Below are 25,993 nucleotides of genomic sequence, written 5' to 3'. Positions count from 1 at the left end.
TTTAAGATTCATATCTATGGTGACTCTCTGGCTGAACAGGGCCCCTCATTTACAAGAATATGCTACCATGTTTCCATTCTGAGCATTTATTGTTTATCATGGTGTCCCATAGCCTGGTTTTGCATGCAAAGAAGCACCTGAGTGACAGGAAAGCTGTGTGGACCTTTCCTTGTTGGATCCAGACATATGGCTGGGTATTTGCAAGTGGAAGTGCAGGCAACAAGAGCCTGAATGACTATGAAGAACGTACAGTCAAAAATGGAGTGTTTGGTCAATATTGTACAAGCTAGTCCTTTGTTCATTCTGTACCTGCTCATCCTCGTTTCTGACATAAATTACATGCAGTTGTTTGAACAGGATTTCTCAGGAAATGGCATGTTTCTCAGAAATGTGCCTTAGTGTAAAACAAAAGCTGCACAACCACACTACAGCAGTGTGGCAAGGGTGCTATGAAGTGTGACAACCTTAAGATACGACTCAAGCTAACTAGCTGTCCAATATTGTAGCTCTTCCTTTTATCCTAGCCCCTTCAAGGGCCAAATCTATTAATCTTAATCCTAAATCAGTGGGCCAAACTGTGGGGCGCGCCCACCTAGGGGCAGCGCAGAGGAATGTTCAGGGGGCTCCTGGCCCTGCCCCCAGCTGTGACCCCAGCCTCAGCCCTCTTACTCCTGTCCATGTCCCCCCTCCCAGAGCCGTGACCCCACTCCGGGAGAGGGGGGCACGGACACGGGGAAGGGGGGAAATGAGGTAAAAAGTTTTGGGACCGCTGTCCTAAGTGCAGAGGGCTGACACAAGGCCTTGTGATTCACCTAAGCCTTAAGCATAAGTAAAGCTTTGCACAGATCCTCTGCAGCAAGGTGGATTTCAGTCTAAGTAAAGGCTGCAGGATTCTGCCTCTTGTTATGCTGTCATCAATTGATGCTGGTCGCTGGCTCACTTGTAACTCTAGTCCTGCTCTTTCTGACCAGCGTTCACTGGCTGGCAGAGATGCAGGACTAATACAGGTTACGCTTTGTTCTTAGTCAAATTATGCCTGACGGGATGTGCTGGGAACTCGGCATTCTTCCCACAACGCTCTAAGTCGTGGTTGGCAGCACAGCACCAGCACAGCTGCATTTATGCACATGCCAGCTCACAGCTTGAAACCTCGGGCTTTAAAAGTCACAAGGCCCAGAGTCTGAGCATGAAGATTGTCTAATTAAAAAAAAAAAAAAAAAATCTCGTCTTTTAACAAGTCTTACCAGTGTCAGAAGGAGGGACGGACTTGGTGAGAATGCTGTCTGTAATGATGCCCATCGTGCAGAGTGCCAATACCATGGGGAGAGCAATGACGCAATAATGGAACACGTTGGTCATCAGCGCCTGAGTGACAGAACAAAATATACCCCGTCTATTAGAAAGCCAGCTCCTGCGCAGCACGAAGGATAACGTCACAGTGAGGAGATACAATCCTACCTGGATTTTCATAAGTACATAGTGCACTAGACTCCTGGTTGGTGTACAGTGGTGAAGCTCTGATGCAGCAAAACAGATTTGCACCAATAGAAGATCCAGCCCATTCAAATCACTTGTGTTAAATTTGTGTTGAATACAGTATTATAAACATTCAGTATATGTAAGAAACTATAACCGATACATTAAGGTAGAACCTCATCTAGTTTTGCTTTGCTAATTCACAAAGCATGATAATTCCCACAATCCCCCCTTCTTCCCCCAGGCTGTCTGCTCCACCTCTCAGGAAAAATTTAATAGCAGGGGCCTGTAGTGCAGTCTCATTAAGTTCTCATTACTTATACAAAACAGGCTTCTACAGCACCCATTATAATGCATCATCATAAATAATTAAAACTAAACTTTGCTTGTCAAAATAAATGAACACAGTACATTATGTAATACTGTACCCTTGGGATCGCTAATCCTGTTTGTCAGTATACTTGCTAATGAATTCACTGAATTCAGTAATCTGGAACGGGTCTCCCAGTCATAAGGACACATTAATGAGCATAATTAGTGAGTGTAACAATTTTCTTATTGCACATGTTCTGAGCAGAGACGTCATTTCAGAAGTTTATTACTTAAACAAAAGTACAAGAATAAACTTCTTATGCAGTGGGGCTAAACCAGCTCTGAATTCATTCACAATCCCTGCTGGTCAAATGAATGGATTTCTCTGGAGCACGGAAAGGAAATTAATGCCCCTCCTCCCTCACTCTGTACTGGAACTCTCTTATCCTATGTTTAATTTCGAGGTGTGTTTCTTTTAGTGTCATCTGGAGATCATTTATATCCTTTGTTAAGCTGGAAGTTTTACTCATTGGATCATCCTGCATGGGTTTTCCTTTCATAAAATCCAGTCAGCGTCTCTTGGTTACAGAGGGAAAACAAGCCCAGAAACATACCTAACTCATGACCTGCTCATGCTGAGGTTTAAAACATTGTCCTGACTGGATTAAAAAGTATGTACATATTCAACCCCTGTCTGGAGGCAAAGGTAGATAGGTGCCTTAATTTCCATGGGACCTTTGCCTGAGTTTTGAGTCAGGGCTACAGAATATAGCCTTGGTGCACAAAATATTCAGACCAGTGGATGGATAATAAGAGCTCCTTTGCTAAAGCAAATGCTTCCAGAGCTCATGCAGGGATCTCAGGAGAGAATGCAGCTTTAACACTCCCCTGACCCATAGGAATTGTCTGCCACCTGGGCAGTGTGGAGGCAGCAGGGAGTGGATGGAGCAGAACCATGGCTCCCTGCCTTAGATGATAAATGCTGGACAGGCCCTTCAATAACAAACAACAAAAGTGGGGAATGACCGTTAAAAGCAGAGGGAGTGCTGGGGAGAGTGCTTTCCCCCACTGAGGCCCTATAGGAATCAGGGTTGGAAGGCCCCAGTATGAACGTGACTGCCAAACCTGGGATTTATTTTTCAGATAGGGAGCGTTGTGCCTGGGGTCCCAGGATGGGGGCTCAAAGGCAAACGGATGGGAAACAGGAGAGAAGGGGCAGGACAAGTCAAAACCATGCACCCCCTAGAGGAAAACATCCCTCATTTGACTGACAAACCTTTCTGCACCACCACCCAGACCCCCTGTTAACGCGTAAGCCTTCCCACACCTGCAAATGAGAAGCATCATCTCCTCTGACCACTGAATGCTCATCCCAGCTGTTCAAACTCCCCACGTCTCCCAGCTGGCCCATCCCTGCCCCATCTTCAACCCCCAGGTAATACGCACCCATCATCTAGACTCCTTTCAAGCTGCAAAATTATCCATGAAAAGTCCCACAGAGGGAGGCCATGAAAAGTCCCACAGAGCACCTCCTGTGCTAGATGCCAAAACCCTTCCAGGGAGGTGTTTAGGTTTCTTTTTCAAACATCTGCTCTCTCTACTTGCTTCCACTCTTGAGGAAAAGGCTTTGTTTTGCACACGTGGCATCCATTGGCAGGCCAACAATAGCATGTACATAGTAGGAGGAAAAAATTAAGTTGAACTATCTTTAATGCTCATTCTTGGAAGGGAGGAAGGGGGAATTAAAGTCAAACATTTTATGACCCCAGATCTGTAATCTGAGTGCTGGGGTCAGCCAGGGCCCTCCTGACACTGCGACAAGCTGCCTCAACAAGGCTCATCCCTGTCGGGACCTCCATTATGAAAAGCCACCCCGCACGCAGATGTTGTCTTGGCAGCCCCTTGAACAGAGCACTTTTTAATAAGCTCTCCTGGGTGGAAAGGACTGCAGCTGTATTTTCCTATGAATAGTTGTCATAGGAAGTCATTCCTGACCCTTGTCTCTCAGGTCCATCAGGATGTCCCAAGCCCCCTGGGCATGTCCTAACTGCCAGCTCTGAAGTGAATTCACAGCACAGTTCCCCCACAAAGTTAGTAAGAACTTCTTTGGGCTGGATTTCTTCCAACCATGGCTTATTAATCCACAGTAAGTGGGGCAGTTATGTGCACTGCCCTGCAACAACACTGTGATCTGTCCAGAGGAAATTTAAATTATGCTCTTTAAATTAATCCCTTTTTAGTCTTCCTCATTATTATTACTTAAAACATGCCCAGTAAGTGCATGCATCCCACTCCTACTGCTTTGGATGGGTTTCAAGTCTTTTAAATGACACCTCATCTAACAAATTCACTAAACAAAGAGTCTGAATGAGAGATGCCGTCTTGCTTGGCTCATGATGTTCTCATTACTGCCTTGGCTCATTTCTCAATCTTCTGAGGTAATTAAAGTCTGGTGCATGGACAGGAATGTTAAAATGTTTCCGTCAACCTGCTCCATCACTCCTGAGACAGCAAGACTAAAGCGGGTAATTGGGCTCCATTCAGGTTCTGCATCTCTGGCGGTGCCATTGAAGTTCATCCATTAGGCTTGTTTCAGGCCAGCTGTGTGTGATGATGATGATGAATGGTATGCTGGACTTACGGCAGCACAGTATGCAACCCCATGTAGGATTTTGTGCTCATGATTTTGATTCCTCAGTTCTCTGGCTGGTAGGGCTTAGGAAGCCTTGCTAAGACAGGCCATTTTATCTGGGTCGAGCAGGGAAAGGGTGATTTGCACCCCTTTTGTGTGACCCAATTTGGTGCTTATGCAGCCTCTGGGTGGAAGGACAGGTCAGCACAAAGCAATCAGGTGACTTGCCACAAGGTCACCCAGTGAAACGATGGTTTACTTTCTCAGACTAAAACTCCAGACCTTCCTGGCTCCTAGCTCTGTGTTCTAACTTGTATAGGGGACACAGTGTTGCCTAGTAGCTCGAGTATGGGTCTGGACGTCAGGAGACCTGGATTCTATTCCTTACTCTGGCATGGATTTGATATGTCCTCTTGGAAAAGTCACTTAACCTCTGTGTGCCTACATACAGGGTTACAGTGTAACAGGTATGTGAAAGAGACTTGTCATTTTTGCCACTGTAACACAGCCATTTCATTGCAATATACACAATAATCAAATGCTAGTTAGAGGGTTCAAGGCCAAACCATTCAGTGAATTTCTAAAGGCCGACAGCTGAATCTATTGTCATTTTTCTCTGTTATCCTCATCCAAGACTTCATGCACCCTGGAGTCTTGGCAGTTCAAGACTGAGGTACACAAAAATTGTTCTATGTTTCATTCCAAAAAGGCACTAATCTTGATTGTTAAAAACAATGAACCAAAACGATCAACCCCTAATATCACCAGCAAACTTTTGTCAAAGTATGGGTTTTTTGCCTGTAACTTTCGCTTACTTTCAGAGACGTTTAGGAAACATAACCAAGCAAAAACTGAGGGTAAGATTTTCAAAAGCATCAAGTTACTCAGGCCTGTTCTCAACATGGTTTGTACTGGTATGACTCTTTGGGTTAGATGTGTGGGGAATGTGTTGTGGGGTTTTGTTACTGTTGTTTTTGTTTACCAAAAGAGTTATACCAGTACAACCCCTAGCGTGGTCACAGTTAGGGCTTATCTACATTGCAATGCCTTGGTTGGTATCCCTATGCTGGCATAGTCTCCTAGTGTAGACACAGCATAAGCCAACAGAAGTTCTGACAGCACGGTAATGTCCCTGAATTAGCTAAGTGGACGGAAGCACACTTCTGTCAGCCCAGTTGTTTTTACACTGGGGATTTTGCTGGCATAGTTGTATGGAACAGCAGGCATGGGTGGGTGCGTGTGATGCCAGCAAACTCTGTTGGGTAGATGAGGCCTTCCAGCAGGATAAAGTTTTCTTATACTAATACAGCTTATTCCTTTTCCCATATAGGAAGCACCTTTATACCTCTATAACTGCATCCACTAAGGGTTGTACTGAGTTAACAGCACCAGTATAGGTTGAGAGTATAACTTATGTGTAGACAAGCCCTTTAGGAATACAAGTTTCACTGAAAGTCAATGAGCCTTTTGACCCTAAGTCACTAAGGGCCCGTCTAGGCTACAAAGCCATATTGCTTTACTTCATTAAAGCAGTACAACCTCTCTAACATGGGCATGGCTATATTGGTTAAAAAGGTGCTTCACGTCACAATAGCCATGCATGTAGGGGGAAGGGGGATAATTATGCTGATAAGTCATACTAATCACACTAATATAACTGCATCCACACAAGAGCTGTTACCGGTATAGCTATATTGGTTAAAAAACTCCCAAAACCCACACCCCTTATCAATATATTTACACCCGTGTAACTTTTAAATGTAGGCCAGGCCTAAGGATCTTTTAAAAATCCCACCTCTTGTCTTACCATAGCAAGGCCCACTCCACTGAAGAGTAAAACACTCAACATGATCAGGTTCCTCTCTGTAAAGCGACTTGTTAGTCTTCCAATTACCAGACCCTGGACAACCTAGAAAAAGAACAAACACACATATATGTTAAGTACTATATGAAATATCTTAGCGGGCAAGCTATAGGAGTGGAGCTGTTGCCAGTGTTTCAAGCAAGGACCTGGGAGTCAGGACTTCTGTATTGTGACCGCAGGTGAGCTACTGACTGCCTATGCCTTAGTTTTCCCATCTGTAAAATGGGAATAAGTGTAGGTCACTATATCAGTGGGTGGTTGCAAGACACAGTTCATTAGTGTATGTAAAGCACTTGGACCTGGAAGGCATTTGGGATTCAAAGTGCTGTATTATGAAATGCATTCTAGATTAAATTTACCCTGCGCAGAGGACCAGCACAAAACCTGTGTGTCACTTAAGACCTCTATGTAGGGTTTAAATGGGTTTAAAAGTTTTGTATTCCAATGATAAAGCTACACAAATCTGCCAGAAAGATACATGATATCCTCTAGGGTGTGGATTTTCCCATGAAACTGTGTTATTACTAGAACTGGTCAAAACTTTCAAATGAAGTTTGTTTGTTTTTTGTGGGGGGGGGGGGTGTAAAATGCCTTTTATACCAACATGAACATTTTTACGAAATATAATTCATTTTGGTTGAAATTTTTCATTTTGATAAATGTTGCAATTTTTTTCCTGAAATTTTCACTTTGATGGGGGGGAGGAGGAGGAACACACTTGCCTTTCCTTCTCTTCCTGTGTCTTTTATGAGCATAAAAAATGTGTTGCTATGGGTTTTAAAACTGGAAAAAAGTGAGAGAGTTGGTTACTCTCCACCCCGAGTAGGAGGGAAAAAAATTTAAACAATTTTTTTCATAAAAAAAATTAAAACTCTCATGAAAAATTTCAAACACAATGAAAAACCATGTCTTTTGACACTTTTCATGATATACTCACCTTTTTCCATCCAGCTCTAGTAACTATGATTTTGTTTTGCATTCCCCCCTCCCCCAAGAGTGAGTAAATACTATTAATATAAATTAGAAATACCAAATAGATCATCTTCCTGATACAGTGCTTCTGAGTGCTCAGTACACTCCTCAGACAGTGTAATAAAGATTTTCATTTTGGGATAAGCATGATAGAAACATCTGTGTTATTCCCAGCCTAAGACTATGACGCCTTGATCTTGGCTGCGACCACAAAGCACTACTGGAAGGTAAAGACTGCAACATTCAGTAACTACATTAAAAGAATGTTGAGGTTGCCAAGTCAAGCACTCTAAAGTGAGGAAATACTAAAACTAAGGTTGCCCATGTAACCTTAATTCAGCCCCCTCGTATGTATGCATTATGATACAAGCTTTAATTACATGATCATATGCTATTTTTTCCATAGGGCACCTGTTTCACTGAGTTCACATGATGAGCCTTTGCTGGGGATTAATCAGGGTTGGAGACTGTCTGATCCCTGATTCATTTGTTCAGAAGTGAAGAAGGCCAGGGCTAACAGGAAGGGAAAGGATGATATCATGGTGAAGGCAGCTGAATGCCTCCTTGAAGAATTTGATTCTCTCTGCTTCTATCTCTGTGATGTTGGGCAAGTCACTTAAACCAAAATTTTCAAAAGTAGACACTAACTGTATGTTCCTCAATTTCTGGGTGCCCAACATAAGACACCTGGGGCTGGATTTGCAAAATTGCTGAGCACTCACAGCTACAACCGAAGCTGAGCTCGGAACATAAAATCCTATACAAATGCTAAATACTCTGAAAATTCAGGCTCTTGGGCCCAGCCCCACAAAGGTATTTATGGAAGTTAGGAGCCTAAATACCTTTCTGGCTCAGAGCTGTGGTGCACCAAAACTAGTGGACATTTTTGGCCTTGATCTCTCTATACTTCAGTTCCCCACCTGTAAAGTGGTGATAATAACAGCATCTATTTTCACAAGGGCGTTGAGAAGATAAATTCATTGATGCTTGTGAAGCACTCAGATACTATGGTGAGCGCACCACAGGTATGACCGTGAGAAGATTAATTATTGTGTATTCAGTGCCGGGCTTGTTGATGTGCAGTAAATGAAAACTGGATCACCCACTGAATGTGAAAGATAGAAAAAAATATTGAATAACTGGGCTTCACTGAATGAGGCAGGGATCCCGTGGACAAATAATATGTGATCATGTAATTAATGACCTGGCACATTTTGGACGCTACTAGGTCAACTAAAGTGTGTCATGTGAGGTCTCAAATAAAAGCCAGTGTCACACTAGTCATCAGGATTATTGCAAAATGCATGTACGGATGTTGTGTAAGGATTTATGTATAGAAACAGAAAAGGCAAAAAGAAAAGGAGGACTTGTGGCACCTCAGAGACTAACAAATGTATTTGAGCATAAGCTTTCCTGAGCTACAGCTCACTTCATTGAATGCATTCAGTGGAAAATACAGTGGGGAGATTTATATACACAGAGAACATGAAACAATGGGTGTTACCATACACACTGTAAGGGGAGTGATCACTTAAGGTGAGCTATTACCAGCAGGAGAGGGGGGAACAGGAGGGACGACCATTTGTAGTGATAATCAAGGTGGGCCGTTTCCAGCAGTTGACAAGAACGTCTGAGGAACAGTGGGGGGTGGAGGTGGGGGAAATAAACATGGGGAAATAGTTTTACTTTGTGTAATGACCCATCCACTCCCAGTCTTTATTCAAGCCTAAGTTAATTGTATCCAGTTTGCAAATTAATTCCAATTCAGCAGTCTCTCGTTGGAGTCTGCGTGACCAGAGAGATTGAAGTGTTCTGGTCATGTGATTACAGACATGAAAGTTGTGATATTACAACAGAAAAACTTCAAATCCAGACTCCAGCGAGAGACTGCTGAATTGGAATTCATTTGCAAATTGGATACAATTAACTTAGGCTTAAATAGAGACTGGGAGTGGCAAAATCATTATGCAAGGTAACCTATTTCCCCTTGTTTTCCTAGCACCCCCCTCCCCCAGACGTTCTTGTTAAACCCTGGATTTGTGCTGGAAATGGCCCACCTTGATTATCATACCCATTGTAAGGAGAGTGATCACTTTAGATAAGCTATTACCAACAGGAGAGTGGGTTTGTGTGTGTGTTGGGGGTGGGGAGAAATCTTGGATTTGTGCTGGAAATGGCCCACCTTGATTATCATACACATTGTAAGGCGAGTGATCACTTTAGATATTACAAACAGGAGAGTGGGTTTGTGTGTGTGTTGGGGGTGGGGAGAAATCCTGGATTTGTGCTGGAAATGGCCCACCTTGATTATCATACACATTGTAAGGAGAGTGATCACTTTAGATAAGCTATTACCCACAGGAGAGTGGGTTTGTGTGTGTGTTGGGGGTGGGGAGAAATCCTGGATTTGTGCTGGAAATGGCCCACCTTGATTATCATACACATTGTAAGGAGAGTGATCACTTTAGATAAGCTATCACCAACAGGAGAGTGGGGGTTTTTTGGGGGGAGAAAACCTGGATTTGTGCTGGAAATGGCCCACCTTGATTATCATACACATTGTAAGGAGAGTGGTCACTTTACATAAGCTATTACCAGCAGGAGAGTGGGGTGGGGGGAGAGAAAACCTTTTGTAGTGATAAACACCCATTTTTTCATGATTTGTGTGTATAAAAACAAACATCTTCTGTATTTTCCACAGTATGCATCCGATGAAGTGAGCTGTAGCTCACGAAAGCTTATGCTCAAATAAATTGGTTAGTCTCTAAGGTGCCACAAGTCCTCCTTTTTTTTTTGCGAATACAGACTTACACGGCTGTTACTCTGAAACCTGTCTTTATGGCACTGAAAAAGCAGCAGCTGAATGTCAGTATTATTTCAATCTTTGTGTTCTGAGCTCCTTCCTTGCATGTAGCCTCTGTTTTAAAGAGCATGCCGTGGGCTGTTTCTCTTGGGCTTATTCTCACCCATATGGTGCTGACCTTTGTCCTTTGAAGTACTGTGAAAAGAGACCTTGCAGAAATCTGGTCTGTCATCAGTGAACAAAAGAGGAAGGAAATAGTTTGCAAGTGAAATTACAAGAGCCGCCCATGGCTGTGTACACATGCCATAGGTGAAACAGCTTTATCTTTTCTTCTTGAAAGACAGATAAGCCGCTGAACCGCCAGTGGAAATATTGATCTGGAAACTCCCAGCAAATACTTTTAAGCAGTGAAATCTCTTTCTAACTTCCATGCTCCATTTGCAATTTAAGTATTTATCCACAGTACAACAGTCATTGGGTGAGAGAGGGAATGACTCTTTAGTCCAGTGGTTAGGGCACCCAGCTGGGAGGTGGGAGACCCAAGGTAGGTGGACACAGCGAGCAGCTGCCCAAAGCAGCATGTCTCAGCACAGGACTACAGACTTGGGCTTGCAGTGCTATAGGCCAGTGCTAAAAATAGCTGTGTAGATATTCAGACTCTGCCTCTTTAGCCCACCCCGCTCCCTAAACTTCAGAGCCTGAGCCTGAATGTCTACCTAGCTTTTATTTTCTTCCATAGCACAAGCCTCACAAGCCCGAGGCTGTAGCTCTGGGACTCAGTGCTGCTCATTATGTAGATGTACCCCCAGAGTCCAGTGCAGAGGTGGGCAAACTATGGCCCGCGGGACCATCCTGCCCGGCCCTTGAGCTCCTGGCCTGGGAGGCTTGCCCCTGGCCCCTCCCCCGCTGTCTCCCCTCCTCCGCAGCCACGCTGCCGTGCGGGCAGCAGGGCTGAGCGCCCTGCTAAGGGGGTGGCAGCAGCACACGTGCGGTGGTGAAAAAATGGGTAGGAGGTCCCGGGGGGCAGTCGGGGGGCAGTCAGGGGACAGGCAGTGGTTGGATGGCGTGGAGGTTCTGGGGCAGTCAGGGGACAGGGAACAGTGGGGGTTGGAGAGGGGTGGATCCTGGGGGCACAGTTTGGGGTGGGGGGCCCTGGGAGGGGGTGGTCAAGGGACAAGGAGCAGGGGGGGGTTGGATGGGTCGGGGGTTCTGAGGAAGGCAGTCAGGGGGCGGGAAGAGGGAGGAGGTGGAGGGGGGGTCCAGGCTGTTTGGGGGGCACAGCATTCCTTACCTGGCCCTCCATACAGTTCTGCACCCCAATGTGGCCCTCAGGCCATAAAGTTTGCCCACCCCGGTCCAGTCCCTCTGCTCCAGTCACTCTTCTGTTATCTATCCATGGTGGAACAGCTGGGGGAGCCCTGCATCAGAATATCCCATAGCCCAGTGGTTGGGGTCATGGATCAGCGTTCACATCGCACGCCCTGTCAGTACCTGGCCCGGGCCAGGATGCGAATGACCCAACCAACAGCCCAAATTCAGTGATGAATCCTGGTCATGTGCCACCTGAGGCACATTGTGCATGCGCTAAGAAGAAGTGCTTAGAGCACTCCCCTGGCGGGGGGAGACCCTGGTTCAAATCCTTTTTGCCTTTCTGACAGAGAGGCAAGGAATAGAACCTGGGTCCCCACATCCCGGGTGAGTGCTCCAACTCCTGCGCCAAAAGGTTAAGGAGGGCACCACCATCACCACCTCCTGTGGCCATTTAGTGTGGAGCAAGGCAGGCGCACAAATGCATTCTCACAAGAAATACCTTGGGTATGTAAGGCACCTGACTGCAGGAGAGGGGTTCCCATTCATGGATCACTATGCAGAGACAAGACAAGGACTTGTGGCACCTTAGAGCCCCGCCCCACCCCATGCTCTCCTGCTGGTAATAGCTCACCTTAAGTGATCACTCTCCTTACAGTGTGTATGGTAACACCCATTGTTTCATGTTCTCTATGTATATAAATCTCCCCACTGTATTTTCCACTGAATGCATCCGATGAAGTGAGCTGTAGCTCACGAAAGCTTATGCTCAAATAAATTTGTTAGTCTCTAAGATGCCACAAGTACTCCTTTTCTTTTTGCGAATACAGACTAACACGGCTGCTACTCTGAAACCTATGCAGAGATAGGCCCTTACCTGCAGCCTAGACTTAGGTACCAATCTCTGGGCAGGGTTTAGGACACACCCTTCTCATTGCCATCTGCATTTGGCTAGCTTAGGCAGCTCCCCAACTAGTGTGCTGGCTTTTTGTGGATGGCATTCTTAGCTGCCTATCCTCTCCCCATTTATTGTATGGGGAGCGTAGGTGCCTAACTCAGCTTTGGGGATTACAGTGTTGGTCCTGTGATTTTCCAGGTGCCTAAAAGTTAGGTACTATGACTAGGGTTTCCAACTGTCTAATTGCACAAACCCAAACATCTTTTCCCCACCCCTTCTCTGAGGCTCTGCCCCCTGCTCACTCCAGCCCTGCTCCCTCCGTTCCTCGCTTTCCCCCACCCTCACTTTCACTGGGCTGGGGCAGGGGTGTGGGCTCTGGGCTGAGGCAGAGGGGTTTGGAGTGTGGGAGGGGGCTCCAGGCTGAGCCTGAGGCAGAGGGTTGGGTTGCAGGAGGGGGTGCGGACTCTGGGAGGGAGTGTGGGGGGGAGGGGGCTCAGGGCTGGGGCAGGGGTGCAGGGGTTGAGGCGCAGGAGGAGGTTCGGGGTGTGGGCTCCAGCTGTGTGGCACTTGCCGCCGTTTCCGGGAGCCACCTGAGGTATGTCCAGCAGCGGTTCCTAGGCTCGAGGTGGCCAGGTGGCACTGCGTGCTGCCCCTGCCTGCAAGCACCGCCCCTGCAGCTCCCATTGGCTGTGGTTCCCCGTTCCTGGCCAATGGGAGCTGCAGAATCGGAGCTCAGGGCAGGGGAGCAGGCGAGACCCCCTGGCCACACCTGCATCGAAGAGCCGCTGCCACCGCTGGACATGCCAACTGCTACCGAGAGCGGCGCGGAGCCAGGGCAGGTAGGGAGCCTGCCTTAGCCCCGCTGCACTGCCGGACTTTTTAGCAGCCTAAAATCTCCCGGATTGGCGTCATTAGTCTCCAGGAGATCAAGCCCAATTCCGGAAGACTCCCGGCCAAACTGGGAGGGTTGGCAACCCTAACTACGATGCTCACTATTGCAACACCTAAGCCTCTTTGTGGATGCCATCCAGAGCATTTAGAGAAAAAGGATTTTAAAACAACACAGTCTAAGTATATGTCTACCTTTCCTAAAGACTCACTATCCCCATAGTAACCTGAGCAGGCCTAACTTCTTCATACAGTTTGGTGGTTGCCTACATCTTAGTCTGGTTCCTCTGAACAAATTCTCCTTATTAACTAAACCACTGTGCTCATACATCCCAATAATCAGGTCAACATACAGTATACAGAAGTTATTCCAGAACAGCTCCAATTCTGTCAGCGGATCGAGGGGAGAACTGTACAATCACGGATTTCATCCACCTGCACTCTACAGAAGATCAGCAGGTACCATGTCATCTATAAAACACTGAACATCCACTGGGTGTACGTGCGACTCATTCACAAACCAGATCAGCAGCCACAGGGCAACAACAAACAAACAAAAAGAGGAAAGTGTGGCTTTGTACAGGCCCTCCGCCCCTTGAAATTCAGGGCCTGTACAAAGCCCTGGGAATGTCAGTAAGTAAAGCCTGCTTTTTTACTTTATCAGCTGGTCACAACTTCCTGTCACAAACACCTTTTGCTTTGAACCCACTACTTAATGTTTGTGAGATTGAGGGAAGCATATCAAGATGCTGGGTGGTTGTGGGAAGGTCCACATATTGAGTCCCAAACTGCTGACCATAGCATCTTGCCTGAAAGAATACAGAATATTTTATATTTTGCAAGCTCCAGGGTGTCATTCATCTTTTCTATTGGCTTAAATTCTTCAGATCGGGGAAACTGAAGAACTTCATGTTTGTTTTCTTAAAGCCCTCTTTCATCAGGTAGATTTTCTGCAGGCGTACCTGTCTATAATTAAAAACCCAATCCTTTACTCATTTGTTTGTTGCCCAGAAGAGAAAGCTAGAGGGACAGACTGAGAGTATACATAATGTAAATCCTTCCTCCCAGAGACAGTCTCTCGAATAATCCTGTAACAACTTCTTGCTTCCCGAAGCTGTGTAGTTGGAGATACAATTTGTTTGACAAGAAGAGATAAATTTAGTCAAGGGACCAGTTTGTCTGTGTGTGTAAACTCCCCCCCACCCCCATCCTTTAATTTTAAAATCACATCTGGTGCTTAGATATCAGTTACTTGCCAGCAACTCTAGGTGCTTCATTTGCCTAATCCTCATGCAGCATGTTCAGAGCAGATACAGTACTGTGCTACAAGCTTTCCAGCATCGTGCCCTAGACCAGAGGTTCTCAGCCTTTTCCTTTCTGAGCCCCCCCCCCCCGCCCCCGCCGCCAACGTGCTCTAAAAACTCCACAGCCCATCTGTGCTACAACAACTGGTTTTCTGCATATAAAAGCCAGGGCCAGCATTAGGGGTAGCAAGCAGGGCAATTGCCCGGGGCCTCATGCCACCGGGGTCACCACAAAGCTACACTGCTCAGGCTTCGGCTTCAGCCCCAGGTGGCGGGGCTCCAAGCCCAGGCTTCAACCCCATCGGCAGGACTTTGGTTTCTGCCCTGGGCCCCAGCAAGTCTAATGTTGGCCCTGCTTGGCAGCCCCCCTGAAACCTACTCATGGCCCCCCAGGGGGCCTCAGACCCCTGGCTGAGAACCACTGCCTAGACTTTCTCCATATACTGATGTTTACAACTCTATAGAAAACTGGAGCCTAACAGCTTTCCTATCAGGCCAGCTGCAATCAATGGTGCAGTGTAAAATGACTCTCTGGAGAGAAAGGGGATAAAATTTACACCTTCAAGCAAAAATTCTCATAGGAGCCAGGTCTACACTACAAACTTGTGCTGGCATAGCTGTGTCAGTCAGGCTCATGACTCATGATAGACATAGCTGTGCCAGCAAAAGCCCCTGCTGTAGATGTAGTTATACCAGCAAAAAAGTGTGCTTTTACTTGTAAAGCTTAATTTGCTCGGTGGGGTGGGGAGAGGGGTGGAATATGCTAGGCCAGCAAAGGCAGCTTGGCTGGTATAAACTGCATCCCCACTAGAACCACTTTGCCGGTATAGTATAAAGCACTCCTAGTGTAGACATGGGCTCAGTAAATGTACTTTGGAGGAGGTTTTGTTCACATCTTTTCTGTGATGAGACCACTCTGAAATCAGAACCATTTTACACAGTCCTGGCTGAGAATGGTTGTGTGTTACTGAAGGCACTCCAAGCCCTTGACTAAATAGCCTACAGTGATCAGCTCTCTATGCCTGCTGTAATATATTGTAGGTTTTAGGGAGTCTCCCTGACACTAGCTGAGTAGCATGGAGGTGGCTGCTTGCAAAACTCTTGACCTCATTTCATTATCTTTGATCAGAAGTTCCCGTTTGGATTTATATTGGCATAACCACAAGTAATTACACATCATCAGGATATCACAACTTCCCTATTACTCTAGACCCCTGGATTTCTTCCATTAAGCTACCCGCGCTACTTTCACCTAATTGCCAGACTTCAGCAATTCCAGTTTTGGTCATATCTAGTTCCTGAGGGGCTGCTTCATCTCCCAGTCAAATAGTTCTTTGTTTTCGTTGCCTTTAAGACACTGCATTCCAGAACCCTCTTCTCATTTTCTGATCTGATTTCACTCTTCCTTTTCCCAGGCCTCAACTTTCTCCCCCTTTCCCCCGTCACTTAGCTTTATTTTACAGCTGCACAGCACTTTCCAATATCCTGTGCTATTAACCTGTGATCTTTGCTTAACTGGGAACAGATGTAGCTGAAAATAAATTCTAAGCTGCCATTAAAAAAAAAAGTTAAAACAACCCAACTTACCCTAGCTGTTAGAAACCATGATCCAAAGCCTAGTGAAGCCAGTGGAAAGACTTCTTCAATGGGAGATTGAGCAGGCCTACATAATGCTCTTTATTTGTAGATGTCAAAGTTCTTCACAAAAGAGGGTAAATATCATTACCTTCATTTCACAGGTGGGGCGACTGAAACACAGAACATTTAAGCAGCTTGCCTAAGGTCAAAATGTGGGTCAGTGGCAGAGCTTGGAACAGGACAAAGGTTTCCTTCCTGTCCAGTGCCCTATCCACTACTCCACATTACTGAGGTTTTCTGGAGAGGAACTTTCCTGGGCCAGATCCTCAACTGATGGAGCATCAAGTTATACCAGCTGAGGTTCTGGCTCTTGTAGCTGGACACCAAGGAAAAGTGGATGAGATAATTTGGTACCTTAACTTACTTGTTGAGCCAATTAATGATATACAGGCTTCATGCCAAAGAGGTCTCTCTGATGGGTGTTGCTCTATGAGACATGGAACGTTTCATTTTGATCAGATTGCAAGTACTGGATTGGGGCAGATTCCCTCATTAAGTTTTAGAAGACACCTTTTTAAAATAAATCTATTTTGTTAACATTTTAAAGAAAAACTCGGAATGAAGATGCACCAGAGCCCTGGGCTATGGATTAAGAAAAGAGGCCCAATACATTAGAGATAATTTAAGGTACTATTGTATAGCGAGACAGTTGGATTTAAAAACGTGGCCTGGAAGTGTGGCTTCTTAATAAGGCAAGAGAATCAGCAGTCCTCAGAATAGCGTATCACTGAAGACAATGCTGGAATGAGACTTGTTGACCCTAGCCATTTGGCATGTGACCAGCTGTGTTTGTGTAACACTCATCTGACCCATTTACAACAAACACAGTTTGAGTTCAGACTGCTACCTTTCTGCTTTGCAACCGGGGCTGAACTGCACTTGCCTAAGTAGTTTATATCAGTGCATTGTGGGAAAATCATGACAGCTATCCTATAGTGTCTCCGCAAGGGAGAGAGTGCCCAGAGGACGTTCACCAGCACAACCTGGGCCCATGCACTCTTTGATATTCTACAGCACAGAGAGAGGGGGAAGGAAGGAAGTCTAGCCAAACTGGTTACACAGGCTCACATGGTGTTGGGAGGGAATTCCCTTCTATATGGCAAAAGAAAAGGTGTGCCAAAGCAAATACAAGATGACAGCAGCATACCAGACAATGGTTACTAACCAAGTATGAACCACATGGGACTGTGAGGACACAATCTGTGGTCAGAGCCAATCATGCCACCAACTGGATACAAGCTGCATTAAAACTTACAGTGTAAGGCCTCTGCTGAAGTTTTGTTCATTGGTAAAACAAGTATGAGTGACGCTAAGGGGCAAAGTGAGTCAGACCACCACAGGCGAGGGAGGCTCCCTGGCTGCAGTTATACTGCACAAGTTGTGTTTTTGGGGAGCCTGGACTCACAGGGCTGCTGAAGGGATGCACCCCTCTTGCATAGCAGAGAAAACCCGGCACTGCAGAGGCTCCCTGTGAACCAAGGAGCAGTTGAAGATATGACAAGATTCTGATCAAGGCTTTAAATCTACTTACTAAGTGGTAGGGATGGAACGGGGCTAGTACAGTCCTCCCTCTGCCACAGGAGTGCTGTGGGGCTCCATCAGGCTCCAAGGAATAGCTCTGCATCTGCTCTACAACCTTGGAAGGAGAATTCTGTTCTCCCCTGGGCTAAGCCCTGGGTCCCTGGATGTGGCCCTATGGGTATGTCTACACACTATTTTCAGACCTGTGGCAGTGAGTCTGAGAGCCTGGGTCCACAGACTTGGGATTGTGCTATGGCTCTACAAAGCGCTGTGCAAAGATATGGGCTCAGAGTCTGAAGACCAGGGTGGGGGATGGCTTTCAGAACCCAAGCTCCAGCCTGACCCGTGACTTCAGAGTGCTGGCTACACAGCTATTTTTAGAGCATTAGACCAAACCCCACTAGCCCAACTCTGTAGACCTGGGCTCTGAGACTTGCTGCGACAGGTTTTGAAATACAGTGTCAGCATACCCTAAGTAGGTTCAGAGTAGCAGCCGTGTTAGTCTGTATCCGCAAAAAGAAAAGGAGGACTTGTGGCACCTCAGAGACTAACCAATTTATTTGAGCATAAGCTTTTCATGAGCTACAGGTCACTTCATCGGATGCATTCATTACCCTAAGTGGCCAATGCTGTGATTCAGTGGCACTAAATCCAGTTTGGATCTTTGGATCTGTTCTTTGAAGCAGCATTACAGTATTCAGGGAGGCTCTCATTCATACTGACTAGTCAGCTGTTCACTAACTGTTCTGAAGTCCCAGATGACTGGAAAAAGGCTAATGTAGTGCCCATCTTTAAAAAAGGGAAGGAGGAGGATCCTGGGAACTTCAGGCCAGTCAGCCTCACCTCAGTCCCTGGAAAAATCATGGAGCAGGTCCTCAAGGAATCAATTCTGAAGCACTTAGACGAGAGGAAAGTGATCAGGAACAGTCAGCATGGATTCACCAAGGGCAAGTCATGCCTGACTAATCTAATTGCCTCCTATGATGAGATAACTGGCTCTGTGGATGAAGGGAAAGCAGAGGACGTGTTGTTCCTTGACTTTAGCAAAGCTTTTGACACGGTCTCCCACAGTATTCTTGCCAGTAAGTTAAAGAAGTATGGGCTGGATGAATGGACTATAAGGTGGATAGAAAGCTGGCTAGATTGTCGGGCTCAACGGTAGTGATCAATGGCTCCATGTCTAGTTGGCAGCCGGTATCAAGTGGAGTGCCCCAAGGGTCAGTCCTAGGGCCTGGGGCCGGTTTCAATATCTTCATAAATGATCTGGAGGATGGTGTGGATTGCACCCTCAGCAAGTTTGCAGATGACACTAAACTGGGAGGAGAGGTAGATACGCTGGAGGGTAGGGATAGGATACAGAGGACCCTAGACAAATTGGAGGATTGGGCCAAAAGAAATCTGATGAGGTTCAACAAGGACAAGTGCAGAGTCCTGCACTTAGGACGGAAGATACCCATGCACCGCCACAGAATAGGGACCGAATGGCTTGGCAGCAGTTCTGCAGAAAAGGACCTAGGGGTTACAGTGGACGAGAAGCTGGATATGAGTCAACAGTGTGCCCTTGATGCCAAGAAGGCCAATGGCATTTTGGGATGTATAAGTAGGGGCATTGCCAGCAGATCGAGGGACTTGATCATTCCCCTCTACTCGACACTGGTGAGGCCTCATCTGGAGTACTGTGTCCAGTTTTGGGCCCCACACTACAAGAAGGATGTGGAAAAATTGGAAAGAGTCCAGCGGAAGGCAACAAAAATGATTAGGGGACTGGAACACATGAGTTATGAGGAGAGGCTGAGGGAACTGTAATTGTTTAGTCTGTGGAAGAGAAGAATGAGGGGGGATTTGATAGCTGCTTTCAACTACCTGAAAGGGGGTTCCAAAGAGGATGGCTCTAGACTGTTCTCAGTGGTAGCAGATGACGGAACAAGGAGTAATGGTCTCAAGTTGCAGTGGGGGAGGTTTAAGTTGGATATTAGGAAAAACTTTTTCACTAGGAGGGTGGTGAAACACTGGAACGTGTTACCTAGGGAGGTGGTGGAATCTCCTTCCTTAGACGTTTTTAAGGTCAGGCTTGACAAAGCCCTGGCTGGGATGATTTAATTGGGGATCGGTCCTGCTTTGAGCAGGGGGTTGGACTAGATGACCTCCTGAGGTCCCTTCCAACCCTGATATTCTATGATTCACTTTCACTGCTTGAACAAGCTACCTACACAGAGGTGCTATACGTATTACTTACCAGCTGGTCAGCTTTGTGCTTGTCTAGGAGAACTGGGAATCACACCGTCCAGTTCAAATGCAGATGTACCCTGAGTGGCTCTGCATTGCTCTTTTAGAGATAGGCAACAAGAGAAATATTTTCTGTCAAATATCCTCCCCCTAGATTGACACAAGGCTATTTTTAAATCTCCTTTCCTAATGCTTTAGGCCAGTGCTTGAACTGGATGAGTGATGCCAAGAAAGGGGGGGGGGGTATTTATTTATCCCTCCACTTCTCACTTGCTGCAGGCTAAAAAAGGGAGAAATGTTCGAACTAAAAAAAAAAGACAGCATAAACAGTTGGAGTATAATATCTTGAGGTAGGGGGAGGGGAAGGAAGAGGACCCTATCAGTTTTTGAAAGGATTGGGGGCAATAACCATCACTCCCTGTGGGAGGTGATGGGGGGGGGGGCGGGGGCAGAACCATCATTTTTTGTGTGGAAGAAAAATATCAGTATTGCCAACCACCAGGATTCAAAAACCAGGGGTCAGACCTCTAAAGTCATGAGATTTGCTTAAAAACCTTGAGTTTAACATTAATTCTTTTTATTTGCCTTCCAGATTTTGAGCCATGGGGGATCATATTTTGAAACTTTTCACTGTAGTCAGGGTATTCTGGTGGCATTGTGGGAATATTGGCCACTGCAGGCTCTGCAGACCCAGGTTCTAAGTCCCAGGTCCTTACAGGACTATATTTTAGGGACCGAGCGGCTAGGCAGCAGTTCTGCAGAAAAGGACCTAGGGGTTACAGTGGATGAGAAGCTGGATATGAGTCAAGAGTGTACCCTTGTTGCCAAGAAGGCTAACAGCATTTTGGGCTGTATCAGTAGGAACATTGCCAGCAGATCAAGGGACGTGATCTTTCCCCTCTATTCGGCATTGGTGAGGCCTCATCTGGAGTACTATGTCCAGTTTTGGGCTCCACACAACAAGAAGAATGTGGAAAAATTGGAAAGAGTCCATTGGTGCGCAACAAAAATGATTAGGGGGTTGGAGCACATGACTTATGAGGAGAGGCTGAGGGAACTGGGATTATTTAGTTTGCAGAAGAGAAGTGTAAGCAGAGTCAGGATGAGCTCCACCCTGACATCTGGTGGTGAAGTGTGGCAAGTTGTGGAAAAGAACTTCAGGGGCTGATCTCATTTGCATAGGCACACCCACCCCGCCTAGAATGAGGCCATAGCTGCCCAAATGGTCACTTTGGCTGCTGGGGGATCCCCAGTGACTCTGTTATTGGGGCAAGAAGAATAAATTGTTATTACCCTGATTATGGGAATCAAGGACAGTGGAACTGTACTTGGCCTTTTGTTATGATGGAGGGACTCGCCATCAACTAAGTAGCACTCGCTAGGCAAGGGACATGGGTTCCAAAACTCTGTGAATTGAGAGAGGCTGGGGACAGGTATTAATACTTGGTGGCATGGTGAGGGCCTTACATGCTAATTGCACTTCCTCCTCTCTCCACTGTGGAATATCAGAGCTAATTTTGATTCCATTAGGAGTCTAGTTACAGGCTGCTGAGCTGAATTCACTTTGGGCTAATGGTGTATCAGCACTGAGGCTCTCCTACTACACGCTGAAATCACAAAAGAGCTAAACTTACTAAGAGCTGAAATCACTGAGTGTTGCGTTAAGTAGTGGGGGAGCCTGAAGATATATGGTGGAGCAGTCTGTGGGGCGGCTGGCAGAGCCGAGTATTGCAGTTTGCGGGATGGCAAGCAGAGTGGCTGGTGGAGCAGAGCAGTTTGTTGGATGCCTAGAGCAGCTCATGGGGCAGCGCCCCATGGAGAGGTGGGGCCATCAGCTTTGGACCATGTAAGGTGCCCCTTAACCCCTTCCCCTCCTCCCCCCCACCTCCACCCAGGTTGGGAGGTAAAACCCTGCAGATAAACTTTCAAACTCTGGGGCTGCCCTGACCAGGGACAGAGACTTTTGGGTCGTTGGACTTTTGGGACATTGGGTTGCTGGACTCAAGAACCAAAGGGAAAGGACATGCCCCAATTGCTCATGGGTTGTGTTATGAATCCTGTTGGTGGTGTTTCCCCAACATAATGCCACATTGTTTCTCTCTGTTATTAAAAGGCTTTTTGCTACACTCAGACTATGTGCTTGCGAGAGGGGAAGTATTGCCTTTTGGAGGCGCCCAGCGGGAGTGGTATATATTTGTCCCAGGTCACTGGGTGGGGGCTCAAGCCGGTTTTGCATTGTGTTATTGGAATGGAACCCCTAGATACTGAACCCAGCCCTTGCTGCTGCCAACTCTGACAGGCAGAAGGGTTACAGAAGAATGAGGGGGGGATTTGATAGCTGCTTTCAACTACCTGAAGGGGGGTTCCAAAGAGGATGTATCTAGACTGTTCTCAATGGTACCAGATGACAGAAGGAGGAGTAATGGTCTCAAGTTGCAGTGGGGGAGGTTTAGGTTGGGGTTAACTAGGCAGGTAGTGGAATCTCCTTCCTTAGGAGTTTTTAAGGACAAAGCCCTGGCTGGGATTATTTAGTTGGGGATTGGTCCTGCTTTGAGCAGGGGGTTGGACTAGATGACCTCCTGAGGTCCCTTCCAACCCTGATATTCTATGAAAGCTAGAAACTACTTAAAAAAAACCCTGTAACCCTGAGATTCTCCTGCAATCACAAGACTCCAGGAGCCGAGGCTTTAAGAAAGGCCTCAGATATCACAAGGCTCACAATAAAATTGCAAGAACTGGTAATGCTGTATCTGATTGCATTTTGGGGGCTGGGTGGGTGGATAAGGGCCATACCATCACTTGCTTCCCTCCCGCAAATCTGCACCCTTCTCTTGCCCCTGCGTGTGTGGAATGTGTGCTAAGAACACAGCAAACCACAAATGCTGTTCTCTTCCCAGTAAACCAGCTGCTTTATTGTTTCTGAGACACAATGAGGGTGTGTGTTTGGCTTTCCTTATAACTAAACCATTTTGTTTTGAACATACACAGAGAGATTTAAAGTAAACACTGCTTGATTTCCGTCCCCCCCCGCCATTCATTTCTGTGATATCAGCATCTACCTTTCTACTCTATCCCTTGAAAATGAACAAAGCACAGGTCCATAGATCCTACATATGGATAAAAGGGAGTCTCCTGAGTCATCTTTAATCTGCAGAGCTCCTCAAAGCAAGTTAGACAGACATTTTATAGAGAGCAAAATAAGGAAATGAGAAATCTAATCTGTAGCTGAGGATCAAACCGATGTGGTTTATTGAAAAGTACATTACATTTGTTATGAATAAGGCTTTAATTTACTCAGTGAAGTAGGGAGTCCATTCAGCAGTTATTCATCAGCATTCATTCATTTAGAGAGGTGGAATTCACTTGCACCTTAATCACACACATATGCCTACAGTATCAACCAACATTATACCACAGAAACAAATATATCTGAAATGCCAATCTAAAGAAAGGTGCAGGTACACAAACAAAAGGGCTCTGCTGGACAGACAGCACACCTGCAATAAACTCAGTAGAAAGTAATTAAAAAATTAACTCCATTATGGCCACTGTCTACATCAGATACCTTTGGACTGGTTTATTTAAAGACCTGATCTGAAGAGAAAACACAATTCTTGCTAAATATCAGCATATTTTAGGCCAGATTCTCAGGTGGTAGAGCTACACAGGTTTACATCAGCTTAAGATTTGGTCCCACTTATCTAAAACTTGTAAAAGTGAGCTACAAAGTAAAAAAATAAAACGTGAGTTGTTCCTAGATTTATGAACAGGATTCTTTTACTAATCAGGATGGTGGAGGGGTGGGGTTGGGAAACCACAGGAATCAGTTTTAACATTATTTTCTTGCTTCCCTAGAGAATTTTCCTGGTGCTTTTGGCTCAATGCCAATATCCCACAATGGGACATCACAAAAAAATGAAGTCTCACTGCAGCCCACAAACCCCATGGTATTTGTGATGTACAGAATGATGCATTCAAGGATACATTCAATGAAGCAGCATAGTTCCATTTCATGGATGGGAAAATAATTACCAAAAAGGCTAATTAAACATAATTTCAGTTAAAAAAATTAACGTCTGCAAATACTTATTGGATATAGAGTTTACTAATAGACATGGTCTTATTGGCTTTGGTGGGACTATGCCTGATTATTAAGCACTATAGCCAGCAGTAATTATTTGCAGGACCAGATCCTTGGTTAGCATAAAAATCCAATTATTATCAGGATTAGAAATACAGTGGCACCTAAAGACCCCAACCAAGACTGAAGCCCAATTATCATAAGGACCTTGTAGACACACAGTGATAGACAGTCCTCGCTGCCAAAGGACTTGCAATCTAAATAGACAAAAGAACTATCATGGCTATTTTACACTACCACCATTTTACAGATAGGGAAACTGAGGCACAGAGCAATTAAGTTACTTCTCCAAAGTCTCACACGAACGGTGTGGCAGAGCCAGGAATTGAACTCTGATTTCCTAAGCCCCAGTTCAATGTTTTAACCCCAAGATGATAATTTAGGGTAGAACTTAACTCTCATTTTTACCTATAAACTAACTGTTGATATTTCTGCAGTTGCTTAAGTCTCTCCCTCTTTTCTGAGAAAACTTTGGTACAGTACAGTACCGTTTGATTTTGTCCCCTTTACCAACTAGCATAACTGAATCTTCCCACTTCTTCACTCCCCTCTCCTACTGGCTGTATTCCCTTGACAAGTTCTCCCTCATTACAGGGTTTGTAATGCACTAGTCAGTCATGCTCATTTCCACAGAGTAGATAGGGTTCCTCTCTCAGTATTCAAGGCCCCTATAAAAATACTGGGTCAGATCATCCACTGGCGTAAGCTGGCAGAGCTCTGCTGAAGTAAATGGATCTCCGCCAATTTATACAAGCTAAGGGTGTGGCCCATTGAGTTTAGAGCAAGAGCTACACTTTTGCTGTAGGACAATATGTCAGTTCAACACTGTGGCCTAAAACTCAATGACAAAAGTCGTCAAGTGGAAGAATATTTTCCAGAGACACTCCATTCTCGACAACTATTGGAAAGTGTGGAAGAAATGCTTATTTATAATTATTTTCTAGGTTCCAGACAAATGATCTAGTCAGTGCCCTCCACAGCCGAGAATTACATTTCACAAGTATTACCCAAAATGGTTTTAATGGTAATCCTCTGCCTGAAGCAATCTGAATGTACTGCAGCAGAAAAGGTGATGAAGTGCATGATTAGATACTAGCTAGGAAGCAGGTGGGACTTTCTTCAGCTCACTTGGTGGATCAGTTTCCTGGAGCTTTTGCAGGTCTTGGCAAAGTCTTGCCTGCTATGGGCTGTGTGTCTTCGGGCTAGCCTACACTAGAAACGCTCTCCCGTCAGCATCATTACTCCACGTCCACTAGAGGTGGATGCTATGTTGGCAGGAAAGCATCTCCTGCCAACATAGCACCAGTGTGGACAGCGCTTAGGTCGCTGTAACTGGCGTTGCTCAGAGGGGGTGTCTTTTTCCATACCCCTGAGTGACATACGTTATATCAACTTAAGTGATAGCGTAGACCTGCCCGTATGCGCTAATTGAATCTAGCTAAAAACTGGAGGTTCTCCTGAGAGCACTTGGCTGCTACATGACAGATACAGCAGGTCTGATTATATTGTCACGTCCACTCACCATTTGAAGGACACCAAAATATGACATCAGATATCCAGTCTGTGCTGCCTCCAGCCCAAAGAAATTCATAGAGATGATGGAAAACATAATCAGGAACAAACCTACAGAGTGTATTAAAAAGAAAATATCTTTAAGGGGTTTCGGAATATATTTACAGGGCAAGTAAAGGGCCAGACCCTGCTTAGTCACCATTGATGTAAAGACAGTGGAGTTGCTCTGCATTAACGCTGAATGCAGACAAGCAGACAAATATACTTGGGGTTTTTAAAAAAAAATCTTTAACCATTTCAACTATTACCTTTAAAAATATAACACCGAGGAAGTTAGATACAACCATGCTGATTAGTGGAAGCAGTTCGCATGGTTTTATTAGGCCAGACATGCTAACCTTTAGGATAGCACAAGAAAAACATTTTTTGTTCAGGCAAGATTGTAACCAGGGGATAATTCCTTATTCCTTTTGCCGAACTTCAGATTTTCACCATTGG

General features: G+C 45.7%; 1 protein-coding gene across 2 annotated transcripts in view; it reads right to left on the bottom strand.

The window, feature by feature from the left end:
- The window catches only part of SLC67A1 (solute carrier family 67 member 1), a 106,440-nt gene that overhangs the window by 5,667 nt on the left and 74,780 nt on the right, over window positions 1-25,993 (bottom strand). For both annotated transcript variants that reach the window (XM_074956916.1, XM_074956917.1), the window contains 3 exons: window positions 25,506-25,606; window positions 6,228-6,329; window positions 1,245-1,365 (listed from right to left, as the gene is read on the bottom strand). In XM_074956916.1, the coding sequence (XP_074813017.1) occupies window positions 1,245-1,365; window positions 6,228-6,329; window positions 25,506-25,606 (324 nt within the window). The remainder of the gene's footprint in view (window positions 1-1,244; window positions 1,366-6,227; window positions 6,330-25,505; window positions 25,607-25,993) is intronic.

This window comes from Natator depressus, chromosome 6, assembly GCF_965152275.1.
Source record: "Natator depressus isolate rNatDep1 chromosome 6, rNatDep2.hap1, whole genome shotgun sequence".
Taxonomy (NCBI): Eukaryota; Metazoa; Chordata; order Testudines; family Cheloniidae; genus Natator; species Natator depressus.
This window is presented reverse-complemented; position numbering and strand designations above follow the sequence as displayed.